Source organism: Salvelinus namaycush, chromosome 4 (genome assembly GCF_016432855.1).
Source record: "Salvelinus namaycush isolate Seneca chromosome 4, SaNama_1.0, whole genome shotgun sequence".
NCBI classification, from domain to species: domain Eukaryota; kingdom Metazoa; phylum Chordata; class Actinopteri; order Salmoniformes; family Salmonidae; genus Salvelinus; species Salvelinus namaycush.
In genome coordinates this window covers 27400424-27419605 of record NC_052310.1, presented here as the reverse complement: position 1 = coordinate 27419605, position 19182 = coordinate 27400424, and the positions used below count along the sequence as shown (strand labels likewise).

General features: G+C 41.4%; 2 protein-coding genes across 3 annotated transcripts in view; both read left to right on the top strand.

The window, feature by feature from the left end:
* The window catches only part of kif22 (kinesin family member 22), a 42221-nt gene extending 34416 nt beyond the window's left edge, over positions 1-7805 (top strand). For both annotated transcript variants that reach the window (XM_038991624.1, XM_038991623.1), the window contains exons 12-13: positions 4243-4302; positions 7427-7805. In XM_038991624.1, the coding sequence (XP_038847552.1) occupies positions 4243-4302; positions 7427-7456 (90 nt within the window). In that variant the 3' untranslated portion in view covers positions 7457-7805. The remainder of the gene's footprint in view (positions 1-4242; positions 4303-7426) is intronic.
* Positions 7806-8272: 467 nt separating this feature from the next.
* prrt2 (proline-rich transmembrane protein 2) lies at positions 8273-18653 on the top strand. The gene is made up of 5 exons (XM_038990470.1): positions 8273-8425; positions 9331-9621; positions 10017-10321; positions 13024-13153; positions 15276-18653. The coding sequence occupies exons 2-5, from the start codon at positions 9381-9383 to the stop codon at positions 15290-15292; spliced, it is 693 nt and encodes a 230-aa protein (XP_038846398.1). The 5' UTR covers positions 8273-8425; positions 9331-9380; the 3' UTR covers positions 15293-18653.
* The last annotated feature ends 529 nt before the right edge of the window (positions 18654-19182 follow it).

Genomic DNA, 19182 nt, shown 5'->3' with positions numbered 1-19182 from the left:
TGATAGTGGGGGGGAAATGGGCGTAGCTCTCGCTCTTGAAGTAAAACAAATACTCTGAGACCAATGTTTCAGCCAACTTGTCACCATCAGAATGATAAGGCATTTTATTTGACACGCCGTCCTTTCAAGGCACCCAGTTACACTGTAAAAAGTAAGAACATCAAATACCAGTGGCAGCACAGCATCACAGACGGTTCAAACACAACATAAACAGATCAGACAATAGTTACAGGGGGCATTGCATGGCATGTGAGTCCTATGTTTTATATACATTTAAGTGTAATGGAACTTAAAATGACAGACGGTAACCAAAGGGGTTTTGAGAATGTCGTGCTTACTTGCTGTCACAAGCTGTTTGTTTTACCTGATTTACAATGTTGTGTTGCCTCTAGATACGCATTGTATCATCTTTTGTGTGTACACACAGGTTTTTGATTATCCTTTGGTTACTGTCACTAGGTTTGGGCTGTATACCGGGGTATTTGGAGAGAAAAAAACACGGGATAGTTTTTCAATACCGTCCAAACTATTTATTTTAAGTTTTTCAATAAATTTGAATATTTTTTAGATCCTTTTAAGTTAATACCTGCAGTCAACTTGTGCAATCCCTTAGGCGATAAAGCAGATTTAATCTTATTTCACCTGTCACATAATTTTACATTATGAAGCTTACCATAGTTTACCATAGTTCCCCAGATTAATTGTGCGAGTCACATGTTTGATTGTAAATAGCACAACGGGAGAAAGCGGGAGCTGGTGAGTCTATTGCGTTTTATATCTATTGGTGAGTCTCTGTGTGCTGCGCACATGAGATGAAGTTACAATTGTATGCAATTCACTACAAACATTTTTCCATCGGATATCTTAGAATGGCTTTCTGCCAGAAGTCAAAGACCTCTGATTAGTTATCTGTGCTGTTGCCATCTTTTCCCCTGTGCTTCGTATTAGCTTTTTTTTCTTCTCCGTTCTTCCCCCCATCTGCTCCGTGTACACATGCTGCTCTTCCTTCAGAAAAGCATGCATAACAACTTTGTTCATTTGCACAATTTCTCTTGTTCACTTTTGTTTGTAAATATCCACACCCACAGAAAATACAATTTGGTAGCTACTAGCTATGCTTTTATAACTGTATGTGCTGGATTTGCCTGTCTTTGCAATTAGCTGGTTCGTTTTTGCTTGTTAGCATTTAGCTAACAGCGTCTATGTGCTTTCGCTATTATTATTTTATTATTATTTTAATTTTTTTACATTTTACCCCCTTTTCTCCCCAATTTCGTGGTATCCAATTGTTAGTAATTACTATCTTGTCTCATCGCTACAACTCCCGTACGGGCTCGGGAGAGACGAAGGTCGAAAGCCATGCGTCCTCCGAAGCACAACCCAACCAAGCCGCACTGCTTCTTAACACAGCGCGCCTCCAACCCGGAAGCCAGCCGCACCAATGTGTCGGAGGAAGCACCTGGCTACCTTGGTTAGCGCGCACTGCGCCCGGCCCGCCACAGGAGTCGCTGGTGCGCGATGAGACAAGGATATCCCTACCGGCCTAACCCGGACGACGCTAGGCCAATTGTGCGTCGCCCCACGGACCACCCGGGCGCGGCCGGCTGCGACAGAGCCTGGGCGCGAACCCAGAGTCTCTGGTGGCACAGCTAGCGCTGCGATGCAGTGCCCTAGACCACCAGAGGACCACCAGATCAAGACTCTGTCATGGCCAGCCCAGTCTCCAGACCTGAACCCCATTGAAAACCTCTGGAATGTAATCAAGAGGAAGATTGATGGTCACAAGCTATCAAACAAAGCCGAGCTGCTTGAATTTTTGCGCCAGGAGTGGCATAGTCACCCAACATCAATGTGAAAGACTGGTGGAGAGCATGCCAAGACGCATGAAAGCTGTGATTTGAAAATCAGGGTTATTCCACCAAATATATTAATTTCTGAACTCTTCCTAAGTTAAAACATTAGTATTGTGTTTAAAAATTAATATGGGCCCTCCCGGGTGGCGCAGTGGTCTAAGGCACTGCGTCGCTGTGCCACCAGAGACTCTGGGTTCGAGCCCAGGCTCTGTCGCAGCCGGCCGCGACCGGGAGGTCCATGCCGGTAGGGCATGTCTCATCGCGCACAAGCGACTCCTGTGGCGGGTCGGGCGTAGTGCACGCTGACCAGGTCGCTAGGTGTACGGTGTTTCCTCCGACACATTGGTGCGGCTGGCTTCCGGGTTGGACGCGCACTGTGTTAAGAAGCAGTGCGGCTTGGTTGAGTTGTATTTCGTAGGACGCATGGCTCTCGACCTTCATATCTCCCGAGCCCGTACGGGAGTTGTAGCGATGAGACGAGACAGTAACTACTAATAATTGGATACCATGAAATTGGGGAGAAAAAGGGGGTAAAAAAAATATATTTATATGAACTTATTTTCTTTGCATTATTCGAGGTCTGACAACACGTCATCTTTTTTGTTATTTTGACCAGTTGTCATTTTCTGCAAATAAATGCTCTAAATGACAATTTGGGAGAAATGTTGTCAATAGTTTATAGAATAAAATAAACCTTTTCATTTTATCCAAAAACATACCTATAAATAGTAAAACCAGAGAAACTGGTAATTTTGCAGTGGTCTCTTAATTTTTTCCAGAGCTGTATATACACAAGCACAGTGCATTCGGAGAGTATTCAGACCCCTTGACTTTTTCCGCATTTTGTTACGCTACAGCCTTATTCAAAACTGTATTCAATTGTGTTTTTTCTCTCATGAATCTACACCCATAATGCTTTGGGGATTTTTGTGCAAATTTATGAAATATCTGAAGCTATCACATTTACATAAGTATTCCCTTTTCTTTGTACTTTGTTGAAGCACCTTTGGTAGTGATTTACAGCCTCAAGTGTTATTGGGTATGACGCTACAAGCTTGGCTCACCTGTATTTGGGCAGTTTCTCCCATTCTCTGCAGATTCTCTCAATCTCTGTCAAGTTGGATGGGGAGCGTCGCAACACAGCTATTTTCAGATCTCTCCAGAGATGTTAGAATGGGTTCAAGTCCGGGCTCTGGCTGGGCCACTGAAGGACATTCAGACTTGTCCCGAAGCCACTCCTGCGTTGTCTTGGCTGTGTGCTTAGGGTCGTTGTCCTGTTGGAGAGTAAACCTTCACCCCAGTCTGAGGTCCTGAGCGCTGTGGAGCAGATTTTCATCAAGGATCTCATTGTACTTTGCTCCGTTCTTCTTTCCCTCGATCCGGACTACTCTCCCAGTCTCTGCTGCTGAAAAACATCCCCACAGCATGATGCTGCCACCATGTTTCACTGTAGGGATGGTGCCAAGTTTCCTTCAGACGTGGCTCTTGGCATTCAGGCCAAAGAGTTCATTCTTGGTTTCATCAGACCAGAGAATCTTGTTTCTCATGGTCAGAGTCCTTTAGGTGCCTTTTGGCAAACTCATGTGCCTCTTACTGAGTTGCTGCTTCCGTCTGGCCAGTCTACCATAAAGGCCTGATTTGGTGGTGTGCTGCAGAGATGGTTGTCCTTCTGTAAGGTTCTCCCATCTCCACAGAGGAACTCTGGAGCTCTGTCCGTGAGCATCGGGTTCTTGGTAACCTCACTGACCAAAGCCCTTCTCCCCCCGATTGCTCAGTTTGGCCAAGCGGCCAGCTCTAGGAAGATTCTTGGTGGTTTCAAACTTCTCCCAATTTTAAGAATGGAGGATCCTGTTTTCATGGACCTTCAATGCTGCAGAATTTTTTTTGGTACCTTTCCCCAGATCTGTGCCTCGACACAATCCTCTCTCGGAGCTCTACGGAAAATTCATTTGACCTCATGTCTTGGTTTTTGCTCAGACATGCACTGTCAACTGTGGGGCCTTATATAGACAGGTGTGTGCCTTTCCAAATCATGTCCAATCAATTGAATTTATCACAGGTGAACTCCAAGTTGTAGAATCCTCTCAAAGGTGATCAATGGAAACAGCCTGAGCTCAATTTCGAGTGTCATAGCTAAGGGTCTGAATTTTATGTAAATAACATTTCTGTTTTTCATTTTTATTAACTTTGCTAACATTTTGAAAACCTGTTTTCGCTTCATCATAATGGGGTATTGTGTGTAGATTGAGAAATATTAGAATAAGGCAGTAACGTAACAAAGTTTGGAGAAAGTCAAGGGGTCTAAATCGTTTCCAAATGCTCTGTACATACAATTTAAGTTGAGTTTCATTCATTCTGGTTCTAATGCCAATATCTCTCTTTATTCCAGCTGGAGGATCTAACCAAAATCGAGGGAATCACAGCCAAAAGGCTCTCCTCCTTCATTAAGGTAAGACTGACAAGCAGATTCCATAGAATATATCTGGGTTAGTCTCAATACTCTTTCCCTATCTTTCATTGTGGTATCGTAATCTGAAAAAACACCAGCACAATCACTCTTGTGTTTTGGTTTGGAAATGGAACATTGCTACCGTAATTGCTGGACTATTAAGCGCACCTGAATATAAGCCGTACCCACTGAATTTTTTACAAATATGTATTTTGTACATAAATAAACCGCACATGTCTATAAGCCGCAAGTGCCTACCGGTATATTGAAACAAATGAACTTTACACAGCCTTTAAACGAAACACGGCTTGTAACAAAAATAAATAGGCTTTTAAACGAAACACGGCTTGTAACAAAAATAAATAGGCTTTAACGAAACACGGCTTGTAACAAAAATAAAAATATAAATAGCAGTAAACAGTAGCCTACCAAGAAAGTCAAACTTCATTGCGGTGGCGATTGTTTTGGCTTTCAGTCGGATCTGCACAGTTCCAACGTCTTATCATCGACTCATTAAGGCCAAGCTCCCGTGCAGCAGCTCTATTTCCTTTTCCAACAGCCAGATCGATCGCCTTCAACTTGAAAGCTGCATCATATGCATTTCTCCGTGTCTTTGCCATGATGAGGGTGACAAAATGACTACCGTAATCAGAATGATGGCAAGTTTGAGCGCGCTCGATTTACGTCACATTATGTGACGGTGCTCAGTTTTTTGGCGGCATGAATCTTGTGAAAAAGAAGAAAAAAAACATAAATTAGCCGCGTCATTGTATAAACCGCGAGGTTCATAGCGTGGGAAAAAAGTAGCGGCTTATAGTCCGGAAATTACGGTACATTGTATAGACGTTGTCAAGAAAATGTAACGCTTACAAAAAAATGCCCCAACACTTGAACAGGAAGTCTTACTGAAAGTGTCAGGGTATGAACATGGTTTATGCTCCAGTCACTCTTCAGTAAATAAGAGAAATGGTGAGAAATCTATTGTAGAACCCCAGTCTGAGGTCCTGAGCGCTGTGGAGCAGATTTTCATCAATGATCTCTTTGCCGAGCTTCACCGCTATCTCGGCTAACAATTCTAGGGGCAGAGACCGTTTTGTAATGTTACCCTAAATGTTTGAGTATTCAGTTTTCCGTTAGTTAAGGGAACATTCAATCTATATTTGCAAAAACCTTCTGAGAACCTATTTAGCATGTTTCGGTGAGGGTTAGGAGAGTATTCCAACATCATCATACCAAACATAAACAGAATATGGTTGCCATGTTCTCCAAAAAGGAGACATTTTCCAGACAATTTTTTTTGCAACGTTACAATAACATTCCTGTGTCCTAGGAGGTTTAAAACATGGGGCAGTCTTTCATTGCATCATGGAGGTTTTTGTCTAGTTTGCGGATTCTCCCGGGGACGTCCCTAAAGAAGTTTTTAGCATGTCGCCTGATGGTTCCAATAAAAAAACTTGTTTCATTACATATTACCCCTGGTTACTGTTGCCGAGACAGTCAAGGCCCTGATTGGTAAACCAGTGATCAATTTACAGCTCAGTCTGTTGGCAAGGTTAAGGACACACACACACACACACACACACACACACACACACAGTGCTTTCAACACAATGATGTCTATAAACCCTGGGTTGCTGATGCTATGTATTGGCCTTTGCGAGGCTTTGAAGCCAACAGTCTGACGTATTGGCTCTCCCCAGTAGTAGCAGTTCTCTATAGGAATTCATGAAATTCTACAGTATTTTAAATTACTGTATTTAAGTATTTTTTGTTGTTGTAGTAATGAGGACCGTAACATTATTCATCTCTAAAATCAGTATTTTTCTGCTACGCCACCGCATCTGTGTCAATGACTGATTTCACCTGTATTGGTACACTTTGCAATTCAAAGTAAACCTCATCTCTGTTAAAAGTACACTCAATAAAAACGATTTTATTTATCATGGTGATTAAGGAGTAACATTAAAACTGAGCAATATGCACCACCAACATTAGACAACGAGACACAGACACGGTGGCATAGCAGGAAGATCGGAATGCAGTGAACCAAGAGGTTGTGAGTTCAAATCCCAGGTGAGGACATGTTGAATAATAATTACTGTTTAAATGAACGTGCACAATGGAATCATGTATGTCAAGTGTGTAAGTTGATAACATTATGTTAAAAGCACTGTTTGGGTAACCTTGCCAACAGACAAAGAGCTGTAAATGGATCAGTGGTTCACCAATCAGGGCCCTAATGGGCTTGGCAGCAGTAACAAGGTGTGGTGTGTAAAGAAACAAGTCATATTTTGTGAGGGATAACATTTATTTCGGACCATTCGGCGGTGGCCTATAAAAGTCTTTAGGTAGGTCCCCGGAACAAACTGGGAAATAGACAAAAAACGATTTCCCCATGAAACGTGTCCAGAGCATTAATATCGTATATTCTGAGAATGTGGCGTCCATGTTCTGTTTGTTTGGTGTGATGTTGATTTAAATATTCTCCTAACCCTCAAACTGTACAATGGAATATTCTTGCAACATTCCAACGAAACATGTCTAGACCATTAATACTGAATGTTCTGAGAACATGGTAACCACGTTCTGGGTAGGTTCCATTTTGATATTTAGGAAATGGTCTCATGGAAACAGTCCTTGCACAGCACCAGAACATTCCTCTGAAAACATTAGGTAATGACCTATTGAGACTTAAGGGAACATTCTCTAAAGTTGTGGGAACGTTTGGTGTTAGCTGGGATATCCTTTTGATGGATTTTTAAGCACGAATTGTATTGATAACCCGATGCATTGAAAACCCAATGTTCTCTGGAGTATTTGTGGAACACCTTAAAACACTGTTGTAGCAGACGTGAATGGCCCATGTGTAAGATATTTCCATGGTTGTATTCACTAGGAATAAAACCGAAACAAAGTGGCAAAACGGGAGGGACTACCTGAACGCATGTTTACGTTTTCTACAGCTAAGCGTTTTGCTACACTGTACATTACACTAATTAATTCAACCCAGGCGCTAACTATCGTTTGGCCATTAGGCGTCGGGTGTCCTCTTGGTCCATATTAAAGAATAAAGCTTTAAGCAAGGCTTTTATGGTGCGTGACTGTTTTCTCTTTTCATTCACAGGCCAACATTCTCAGCATGATGGGGACGTGATTCTGCTATCTGGTCTTTGTCTACTTTTCCTGTACTTCCAATATTTTTTTTCTTTTTAATCTTTTTTTATTTTCTCTAACACATTTTAATGTTTATGTTTTTGAAGAATGTTCTCTGATTATTTACCACTCTCTGACTTCATTTAGAACTGTATGACGTGATATGTCTGTGTATATACACCTCTTATAAGAGGTGGTCAGCAAGCGTTTACTAGTATGACTTTTTATTATATTTTGCGAAAATGTGATATCTGTCCTTGTTTTATTTTGAGATGTTTTTGTAGTATTTGGGCTATTCCAGCCGATGGCGCAATATTGCCGTTCAATAAATGTCTACTTTAAAATCCTTACTTACATTTGGTATGTGTTGTTGTTCAAGGATGTGGCTTGCTTGTATAAATGTATAGCCAACAACACTGTTCAAAATAATATTACCATTGGTGAAATATGACAATAGCAGAACACGTGGAAGGGTATCTCCATTTTGATAACCCAAATTATTACACATACCTTAATATGGGAAGGCGTTGAAGTAAACTGTTGGCAATCGTTTTATCGCGTAAATGTGGCATTGGGAAATGAGGCATTCGACAAAAAGGATGCGTTTCTGTCGGGTGCTGCGCTGTCAATCCATCCCTCCCCCTGCACGTAGGCTGGGTTTATTTCAGTTTATTCATTTCATGCTTTCCCCCTCTTATCTGATCCACATTCTCTGCACCCTCCCCACCCCTTGAAGCGCAGCATTTCGAAAGGGCTCTACATCACGTAATTCAGTACTGTACACGTCTTCCAGAATATTGCAAAAGAGATGCGCGTATTTAGGGAACATACTTTAGAGTTGCGCATGCAAACATACTGAAGGCTGTAACGAATAATAAATCGCTGAATGCAATTGGGTTCGCTTATGAAAATACTATCATGCAAAATCACGGGTCATTTCGGGTATTTTGAAGAATCCGTTGGATAAAAGGTGAGTTGATAATATTTTACCATCGTCAATTTGCTTATGCCATTATCCTCAATACAACGTTTTGTGTAGAATGCCAATAGGCCGTGATAACGGCTTTGAATTGAGAATTTGGGTACTTATGTCCTATCCCGTTTTTTTATGTTTTCCATGCAAGCCTACATTGCTGCATGTGCATCGTTTTTTTTGCCACAGTCATTTCCCTTTTGGTAAACGTTTGCTTTTTATAATTTGCATCCAATGCTCTAGCCCATAATTGTAGCTGTATAATCCCCCTCCCCTTTCACTCTCCTTCCATATGTCTTCACTCTTCCCTGTGGCTTTGTCCCTGTTACCTTTCTTTTTAAATATATTTTTTTGTCCCATTGTTCTGTGCTAAGTAGCCTGCAATCATATACCCCATTGTGCTCAGAAAGTGGTTATGAACACGTCAATAAATACTAGCAGGTCTGTACACACCTGTACATAGACCTTTTGCCAATAATATTATTAGCATTATTTTATAAAAACATGGCCCAGCTGCCTTTTTTTATATCTTAAAAAATGTATAATAAAATGTTGTCATCAATTTATTATTCAATACACAGTCCTTTTATTTTTTGTATTAATTCTCCCCTGTGCGGTATAGGTCCAGATCAGTGTTTAAAATAGCTGTTTGGCCTCTTAGCCTTTCCTGTTATATTTACTATTACATAAGCAGAGCATTGGGAGAAAAAAAACTGGTCATAATTTCTCGGCAGACCCTAAGTCCCCCGGAATACTAAAGGTTATGATTATAATGTGCGCTCATATGCCAGTGAGTACAGATTCAATAAGTAAAATACCAAATTGCTCTGAACAGAGTGTAAACAATAGTTGGTGAGCAGGTTTTGTTTTGTCTTTGTTCAACCCCTTTGTCTAACCCCCAGGTGTATAGAAGGTAAGCAGAAGCCCACAAGCACACTCCTTTGTTATCAACATGGCTCTGAACACAAACACGAACCCAGCCCCTGCCATTTGGCCAGGCGAGGAACAGCCGTCCCTATTGGACCAAGATGCATCATTGTTAAGCCCAGCTCCCATCATCGCTGTGACTGTCACGTCCCCACCAGAGATGGAGGAACAAGAGATCCACAGCACCACCACCAGCTTTGGGCCCTGCCTGAGTCAAGCCACGGCAGGGGAACTGGTCATTGTGATCAATGAGAAAATGGAGAACAGTAAGACATGATAAAACATTTTTATGCAGTGGCGCAGTCCCGCTCCTTATGTATTTTATTGGTGCGTAGGATAGTGGAGAGAAGATAGGAAAGTAAGCACAGTTGCAAGTCAGAAGGGCACTGGGTCGGATTTGACCCCATGCCGACTGGTTTTTTGTGCCAGGGTTTGCGGCACTAACCACTAGACCACACAGCCCAAACTTTTTAAGCTCGGACTCATTTAAGTTAATTGTGTGCCCGCGGAATCCAGGACAGTTGTACAGCATACGCTTGCTTGGACGGTTAGTTCGGGGCATGTCAAATCCATTTAACATAAGATTCTGGTCTACTAGTGCTCAGGGGACACTAGTTCAATCATTTACTGATGCCTTTCATCCACATCCCCCCCTCTCTAGGTAATGGTATACACCCAGCCCCTGCTGACACCACCTCCTCAGTCATCTCCTCACCTCCCAGAAGGCAGCAGTCCATTTCTTACTCCCACCACCCCCACAACAGCAAGACCCGGAAGGGGAGTCGTGCCGGTTCCATCGGCTACACCGCCTTCTCCCCACGGCCCTCCATCTCACGCCACTCCAGCATCGCCACCAACCCACCCATTGACAGAGCCAAGCCTAAAGACTACCTAATACTGGCTGTGCTGGCTTGCTTCTGCCCTGTCTGGCCAATCAACATTGTGGGGTTTGTCTACTCTGTTATGGTAAGCCTCTTTCTTTTGACAGGTTAGAAATGTAGATGGGGAGATTGGTGAGAAGGATTATAGCACAGTAAGGGAGTGGCAAGACCGGGGATTGAACTGCAGGACTACTGCTAGACAACTGTGTTCCTCTTTCTGTCACATTTTAGTGTCAAATGATCTGCAATGTTTGCTAAATACTATTTTTAGTACAGCTTTGAAGACCTTTGCCTTTATGCATGTGGTTTCATATTCATCAGAAATGTCTGTACCTTTATCAGAAACTACTTCTATTCATCTTAGACTGCTGTGGTGTTATTGACGGTTAGCACCAGCTTTGTAGCCTGGTCACAGATCTGTTTGTGGTGTATAGCCAACCTCTATGGTCATTGTCATGCCAGTTCATAACCATAGGAGTTGGCAAGAGCGCACAAACAGATCTGGGACCAAGCTACCAGCTTTGTGTCTGGCTTCAGAATACCTTGTGCAGTTAGTGTTAGTCTGTTTTTATCTCTATTAAACCATTTCTGGGTAACAATTAAGTACCTTTCTGGTCAAAAGAAACAAAAATAGCTTCTTAGCAACGGGTGAGTTGTTTACTAGAACTATCTGGGAGTGGTCTGAGTGTGCAGGTGAAAGCTGAAAAATAGCTGTTATTGGCAGAGAGGTTTGAAATAATTGTTCTTATTGGTCTATTAACTAATTTACAGCATGGTCACCTTGGAAAGCCAAAAACCCGTCCACCAAAACAGGATGAAATTTCAGGTGGTCTTTTCAAACGGCTCTTAAACTAAAAGGGCATTATCATTAATTTTCACAATTTCACAGTATTATTCCAACCTCAGTGTGGAAATATACACTATACAGTGCCTTCAGAAACTATTCAGACCCCTTTCCTTTTCCACATTTTGTTACATTACAGCCTTGTTCTAAAATGGATAAAAAATCCTCATGATGCGAAAACAGGTTTTTATAATTTTTTTGCCAACGTATTGAAAATAAAAGAACATACCTTATTTACATTAGTATTCAGACCCTTTGCTATGAGACTTGAAGTTGACATCAGGTGCATCCTGTTTCCATTGATCATCCTTGATGTTTCTGCAACATGATTGCAGTCTATCTGTGGTAAATTCAATTGATTTGACATATTTTGGAAAGGCACACACCTGTCTATGTAAGGTCCCACAGTTGACAGTGCATGTCATCGCAAAACCAAGCCATGAGGTTGAAGTAACTGTTCGTTGTGCGCTGAGACAGGATTGTGTCAAGGCACAGATCTGGGGAAGGGTACCAAAAAATGTCTGCAGCACTGAAGGTTCCCAAGAACACAGTGGCCTACATCATTCTTAAATGGAAGAAGTTTGGAACCACCGAGACTCTTCCTAGAGCTTGCCACAAGGACAAACTGAGCAATCGGTGGAGAAGGGCCATGTTAAGGGAGGTGACCAAGAACCCGATGCTCACTCTGACAGAGCTCCAGAGTTCCTCTGTGGAGATGTGAGAACCTTCCAGAAGGACAACCATCTCTGCAGCACTCCACCAATCGGGCCTTTATGGTAGAATGGCCAGACAGAAGCCACTCCTCAGTAAAAAAACAGGCACATGACAGCCCACTTGGAGGCAAAATGCACCTAAAGGACTCTATGAGAAACAAGATTCTCTGGTACGATGACACCAAGATTGAACTCTTTGGCCTGAATGCCAAGCGTCACATCTGGAGGAAACCTGGCACCATCCCTACGGTGAAGCATGGTGGTGGCAGCATCATGCTGTGGGGATGTTTTTCAGCGGCATGGACTGGGAGACTAGTCAGGATTGAGGGAAAGATGAACGGAGCAAAGTACATAGAGATTCTTGATGAAAACCTTCTCCAGAGCTCTCAGGACCTCAGACTGAGGCAAATGTTCACCTTCCAACAGGACAATGACCGTAAGCCCACAGCCAAGCCAACGCAGGAATGGCTTCTGGACAAGTCTCTGAATGTCCTTGAGTGGCCCAGCCAGAGCCCGGACTTGAACCAGATCGAACATCTCTGGAGAGACCTGTAAAAAACCGACGGAGCTTGAGAGAATCTGCAGAGAAGAATGGGAGAAACTCCCCAAATACAGGTGTGCCAAGCTTGTAGCGTCATACCCAAGAAGAATCAAGGCTGTAATCACTGCCAAAGGTAATTCAAGGTACTGAGTAAAGGGTCTGAAATACTTATGTAAATGTGATATTTTTGTAAAATAAAACAATGTTGCTTTGTCATTATGGGGTATTTTGTGTTGATTAATGAAGGAAAAAACAATTGAATAATTTTAGAATAAGGCTGTAACGTAACAACGTGTGGAAAAAGTCAAGGGGTCTGAATACTTCCCGAATGCACTGTATATGCAACAGTATGTTGATACACCTTCAAATTAGTGGATTTGTCTATTTCAGCCACACCTGTTGCTGACGGGTGTATAAAGTTGAGCACACAGCCATGCACACAAACATTGGCAGTAGAATGGCCTTAGTGAAGAGCTCAGTGACTTTCAACATGGCAACATCATAGGATGCCAACTTTCCAACACGTCAGTTCAACTCCATATTAATGCCCATGATAATGGAAGGAGATGTTCGACGAACATACTTTTGGTCATGTAGTGTTTATAAAACATGGTAAAATCATATTTTTGTCTGCACTGGGCCTTTAAGCAGTCCATAACTAACCAACTGCTTCCTTCCTCCTTTCCTAGTCCAAGAACAGTCTGGAGCAGGGCAACCTGGATGGAGCTCGACGATTGGGTCGTCTCGCCAGGATGCTCTCTACAGTGTCACTGATAGGAGGGACAGTCATCATCATTGCCTGCATTGTAAACCTGGCGAGTGAGTATCACAGTTGGCCAACCTCTTGTTGCTTGTATTCATAAAGAGTTAGAGTAGGAGTGCTGATCGAGAATCAGTTTTGTCTTTGATCTTTAAGACAAAACTGATCCTAGATCAACATGAATACGGGCCCTACTCTCTTAATTTCTGAATCCTACCAGAAGTCTCAAAGCCTTTCCAACAAATCCCATGGCTGGCACTCTTCGAGGACTTGAAATGCAATCCTCCTTCCTTCCCTGATGTCTCATTTGGATTAGTGAAAGTGTACCAAAAAGGGTTCTGTTAATTACGCTTGTGTGATGAGTAACCATGCCTGAGACCTGAAGACTTGTTAGCTCCCAGAGCTAATGCATGGACTTAAGCTCAGGGGCCTATGGGACTTATGAGGGTTTGATATCCTTCCCAAAAACATTAGGGTGATCACTTTGATTTCACTTATCTAATCATCCAATCACTTAAAGATCATTGGTCATTTACAGCACAGGTGTCAAACTCATTCCATGTGTTTGCGGATTTTCACCCCTCCGTTGTACTAATTAGTTAGGAACTCCCCTCATGTGGTTGTCTAGGTCTTCATTGGAGACAAATTTAAAAGGTAATAACAAAAATGAGCAGACACTGCCCTCCATGGAATGAGTTTGACAGCCCTGATCTACAGTGAGCAAGGAAGGCTGCGTTTTAGAGGAATCAAACAGGGCCCAGTTTCCCTATAGCAATGGAATTTAGGCTTACGAGTGTTTTTAACGACACGTCGTTTCCGACAACTTCCCGAAGATGTAACATGCTTCCCAAAACTCCGCGCCGAAAGAACGTTCGCTAAGTGTGTCGTTATTTTTTACTTATGTAAAAAATAAAATAAAAATCAGCGCTGCTCTCTCATCAGCTTTTTCCATTCGAATTTTACCTTAACATTAGAATTATTTCACCATATTTATGATGGATCAGCTCCTAGAGCGATGTTATCACCTATAAGGTTGCAAATATTGAGGTGGCTTATTCGAATGCTTAGCCTACCCTATAATGCACAAAATCACAGATTTGGCACATCATTGCGCACATGTTACAGATCATGAAATATCTTGAGGCAAAAATGACAAAGTGTAGCCTACATTTAGCTAAATAGAACTCAGTTGACTGAACATGAAATTGATTTCAACAACAAACAAAAAAATGTATAGGCCTATGTAGTCTATACTGTTTATTTTTTAATGCAGTCATCTCGGTTTTCGTTTGAAACATGTCTATCCTTTGCTCGTAACAATTGCAAAGACATTGGCGACTTTGTATTTGTAGTCAACTTCGTTCTGAAGTTATCAGAGGTCACTGAGAGACCAGATAAAAAGCTTGATTCTGTGTTTAGTGGAGAACCTCTGTGTATAAAGTGATGCAAAAGAGCATCTAACGACTCACTTAGCGGTCTGAGGCAGTTGGTAAATAACAAGCGTTTAAGTGATGCGCCTAGCGCCTAAGAGTGTTGCTCCAGTAACCGACAGGTCGCTGCTTGGAATCCCAAACCGACTAGGTGAAAAATCTCTGTGCCGTTGAGCAAGGCCCATAATCCTATTTGCTCCGCTAAATCGCTGTGGATAAGAGCGTCTGCTAATTAACTCAAATGTAAGTGCAACTTTGATAATGATGTTTTTGGGAAACCGCTCAGAGATTTTGCTCGTGCAAAGGTTCTAACAATATTCTTAGCCTTAAGATGCGTTTTGGGAAACTGGGCCCAGGACTTTTGTGTGTGTCCACTGGCTCACTCCAAAAATACTCACACAGCCATAAGCTGGGTCAATCACTCAAATGAAATGACCCATGTGGGATTGTTTAGTTCACTTAAGTTCAATCAAATGCTTAACAACAGTACTTTGGCTGTTTTTGAATGTGAAAAAATGTCCATCCCGTCGGGTCTTAAGCCAAAGAGATGTCCTAATTAACTCACTGAGAGCAGCGACTGGAACTAAAACTTGCATATTGTACACACAACTGGAGGTAAAGGGCCGGTAGCCCTTTTTGATACATTATGTAACTGTTCTCTTTAGCTCTGTTTGCTTCTACTTCCATATTGAGCTGGCAGAATGAAAAATTGCTTTACTAACTGCTGATGTGTTCCTTTTTTCTTTTTTAGTAAATGTGAAATCCTGAGTATCGTCTTGCCGTGAAACAGGATCTAACAGTTGGATATCCGGAAACGGGATCTATCTAGCTGACTGTTCCTTTTTTACCGTCTCTTACAGTGTAGTTATTAACTGGACATGCTATGAATATTATACACCTGATATTACATACCTTTCTATAATTGATATTACGTAAATCCTTTGTTAATGAAAAAACGATATGCAAAGATGCTTCCACTCCGAACTGGTCTGGGCTTCTCCAATGATGGATCTTGCAGTGGAGAAACAGACGATCGGAATAATCCCTTACTTTGTATTCTGCCCAACACTGAACACTGTCCTTGACAAGGCGCCATTACCTCAACCACTGGCCATGATCAGAGAGACAGACCGAAAACGAGATGTAGTGAGAGAGGATGACAACAACAACAGAAGAGATTGTTCAAAGGAGGTGTGATCGATGTGTGAGAAACTGGGAGGATTGTTTCAGAGCTTGATTACCTACAATCATTGGAGGACAACAAAATGTCTGCTTAGTCCATCCTTCATTGCCCTGACGAAAGGACACATCAGAAATTCAGCTTGGCATTAAACTCCCATCGGTACATGAAGGTGCTTGAGGGATTTGCCGTGCAATAGAAACTCAGAAGAAATTAATTTCAGAGGAAGAATTCCCCTTTCATTTCTGAATAGGCTTAGATTCTAGTTTCAGACAGTGCATATCCTTCCTGTCTTTCAGGCCACTGTTAGCCATTTTGTAATTTAAGAGCGAGGGCAGGCGGGAACGACGCTCACCAACACACAACTGCTGAGAAGATGGAAGGGATAAACATTTCTTGGGCACGAAGCAAAGTCAAAGTAAAGGACACAATTGTGCCCAAAAAATAAAGTTGTCATTGTGCTTTAAAGCTTTTGGTGACCGCAATATATATCTCCATGTGTTTGGCTTAGGACCTGGAAATAAGGTGAAATGAATGCAAAATGGGTGGCAGGAGGAACACAAAATGATATGTAATTCAGTGACTTTATATCCATTTTCCACACTGAGGATGGGCCTTTAGACTGTTAATGAATGAGAGCATTGCTGACCAGAGAAGTAGAAAAACCTAAAAACAAATCATAGCAGGTTATTTACAGCATCCGTGAATTGTTAAAGTTCTGCCATTGTGAATCAGTGAAACTATTTATTGTACCTTTTTGATAATGTTTTAGATTTTAAACCACACGTTTCATAATCTGATGCTTTTGAAGTACTGAGCTATCGATGATAGATGGCCGTGGTGTGTGTCCATGCATATACCAAATTACATAGTCACTGCACTGTTGTGGCTGGTCACAATAAAATGAATTGCCAGTCTTCACTTTGGTGATACTGGAAATACAGTAAGAGCCCTGGGTATTTAGTGTATGGGGACCCAGAGAATATAATCTGTAATCGTTCCGATTGAATCAAGTGGGTATCTGATCCTCATGCTGGGCATCTAGTGGTGGACTTTAAAGGGAAGGTTCAGTTCACTTGACATTTTCATTGGTTTATTTGCTTAATTGTGTTGTCGATTGATCCAGGCATTTAGGTGCAGGGTTCAGATTTGTTTAAATAGCCACAGCTAACTAGAACACAATGGAAGCAAAAGGGGCATTGTTGATGGTAAAAATGGTTTGGCCAAATCAACTCAAGTCAGTAGCCAGGTTTCCATTCATTTGGTGACAGATTTTTCATTCATAATCTGCATAAAGAAAATGTGAATATTTTTCACCAAACAGAATTGCTGCGGATACAAACCAGTGCTTAACGATTTTAATTTGATTTTTAAAGCTTAATTCAATGTGTTTCCATTGCATTTTTAACTCGACCGATAGTTTTGTCACAAACTGTTGCATTTAATAGTTAATGTGCCTACTCTGGTTCTGGTACGTGCGCTCTAGCCAACAGATCTCAGACACAGTACAAATAGACAAGTCTACATGAGATTATTACGGATAAGAGCAAGAATATTTTATTTTTCTAACGGCAGTCGAGCATCGATCATCATGTCATCTGAATAAGACCCTCTATTTATTGGGAAGGAGTGTGTCTCATCACCGTGAACGTTCACCACCCTGTGAAGTTCATCATAATTTATTTAATCTGTAGCCTAATAAACTGCATGGTTTCCCCGAGTTGTAGTGGGAGGACCACACACCATATCATCACGTGACTCCAAGTTTACTTCGATATGATGGTTATTATATCAATATTTGCGCCTAGTGTTAACACCGCATATTTAATTTTACCAACACAAATAGATCCCACCACGTCGAATGAAAACATTCTATCGGCATTTATAAAATTGGACCGAAACGTCATGTTTCCATCACAGCTGTAGTGATTTTTATATATATACATATATGGATAGATACACAGTATGACTTTACTCTCGTAACTGGATGATAACGTGTTTGAAGTTCCTTGAAGTGATTTGTCCACAAATTTCGAACATGCAAATTATGCCCCTGTTATTCCTATAGTGTTTTGCTTAGCGGTGGCTAAAATAAAATGTTTTACCCTGCATTTAAAATGTTGAATCAATTTTCAATCAACAACGCCACAATTAAGTGAATAAATTGATGGATAAACATTTTTTTTTTTTTTTTTAAATGTATCTACCCTTGAATCCAAGCAAAGTTTCTGGTTAGTACCTACCTTTCATTCCCACAACTCCTGTTGCCCAAACACTTTTCATTGGGAATTATTTTAAATTGGAACTTTTAAGTTTAAGGTAGATGAAATGACATTGCCATGAGCAGCATCGCCAATATTGATGAGCGAGATGCAAGGCTTCGCACTCACACGGTCACACACAGTATCTGCACATGTGCACAGAAGAGAAGTTGAGCCTCACACTTCCACGCTCTTAGTTGTTGCAGAAATTGACCCACTACGCTGTTTACTTAATGCGTCGGTCATGTCTCTGAGACTACCTTTAATTTAGATACTACTATGCCTTGACCTCAAAGTCCATCAACAGCAATTCCTACCCTAATGCAAATTTTCTGTATGATTTAATGTATTAGGCATTTTTCCCCTCTGTTAGTATTTAGATGTTAAAATTAATTGTAAGCAAGAGTTGATATTATTCTGCAGGTAAGGTAACGTATATATTGTGGAGTCTTCATAGTTATGAGTTAACATTATAGCTCTTATAATGTGGACAGGAGAGGTAGTCTGCTAGTCTTTGTTAATTAGTCTTTTGCAGTCTTTGTATTACCATTGGCTACTATAATCTATGTGGATATTGGCATGTTGATTTTCATTGATGTATGACAATTTTATAGAAGTACAACCAAAATCACATGGATAAGAAAACCTGGCACTAGAGATACTTGTATCCTTCCAAGGCACATTCTTAATAAAGACACATTGCATGAAAATTGGTCTGTTTAGTCTATCACAGCATGACTTGAAATAAGAGGGAAAACTGTTGAGTGTGGGAGTGCATGCATGTCATACAGTTAGAGTATGACAGCTTTGGGGATGAAGAGTGCTTACTGTTGTCATGTAGTGGAGTGAAGAGGGGGAGAAGGAAGAGCAAGACATTTGAGGGTGAGGGGCCTACAGGTAAAAAAACACTGATAGTTCTAATGAGCAGGCAGAATATCTTTGACGGTTAGCACCAAGAAAGAAAACTTAACACGTCTTGGTAAAAGTTAGTGAGATCGATCATTTTTATCTTGTTTTGACGTTGTGTAGATATTGATGTTGAAACTGTATAATTTATTATGGACGTCATATGTATTCCAGCAACATTTCTGAGTATTGCTCACCTTGGGAATGCTGACTCGTATGGGTTGAAGCTTTGAATGCATTTTCATCTAAATGCTCTTCTTTTGTCCTTATTGACTACAATCAATGAATGGATCCAGACCTATATATCCAGA

Coding starts and splice junctions, on each gene's coding strand:
- prrt2 (XM_038990470.1), top strand. CDS start 9,381: ATGGCTCTGAACACAAACACGAACCCAGCCCCTGCCATTTGGCCAGGC. Junction 9,622..10,016: donor CAATGAGAAAATGGAGAACA/GTAAGACATGAT, acceptor CCCCCTCTCTAG/GTAATGGTATACACCCAGCC. Junction 10,322..13,023: donor GGTTTGTCTACTCTGTTATG/GTAAGCCTCTTT, acceptor CTCCTTTCCTAG/TCCAAGAACAGTCTGGAGCA.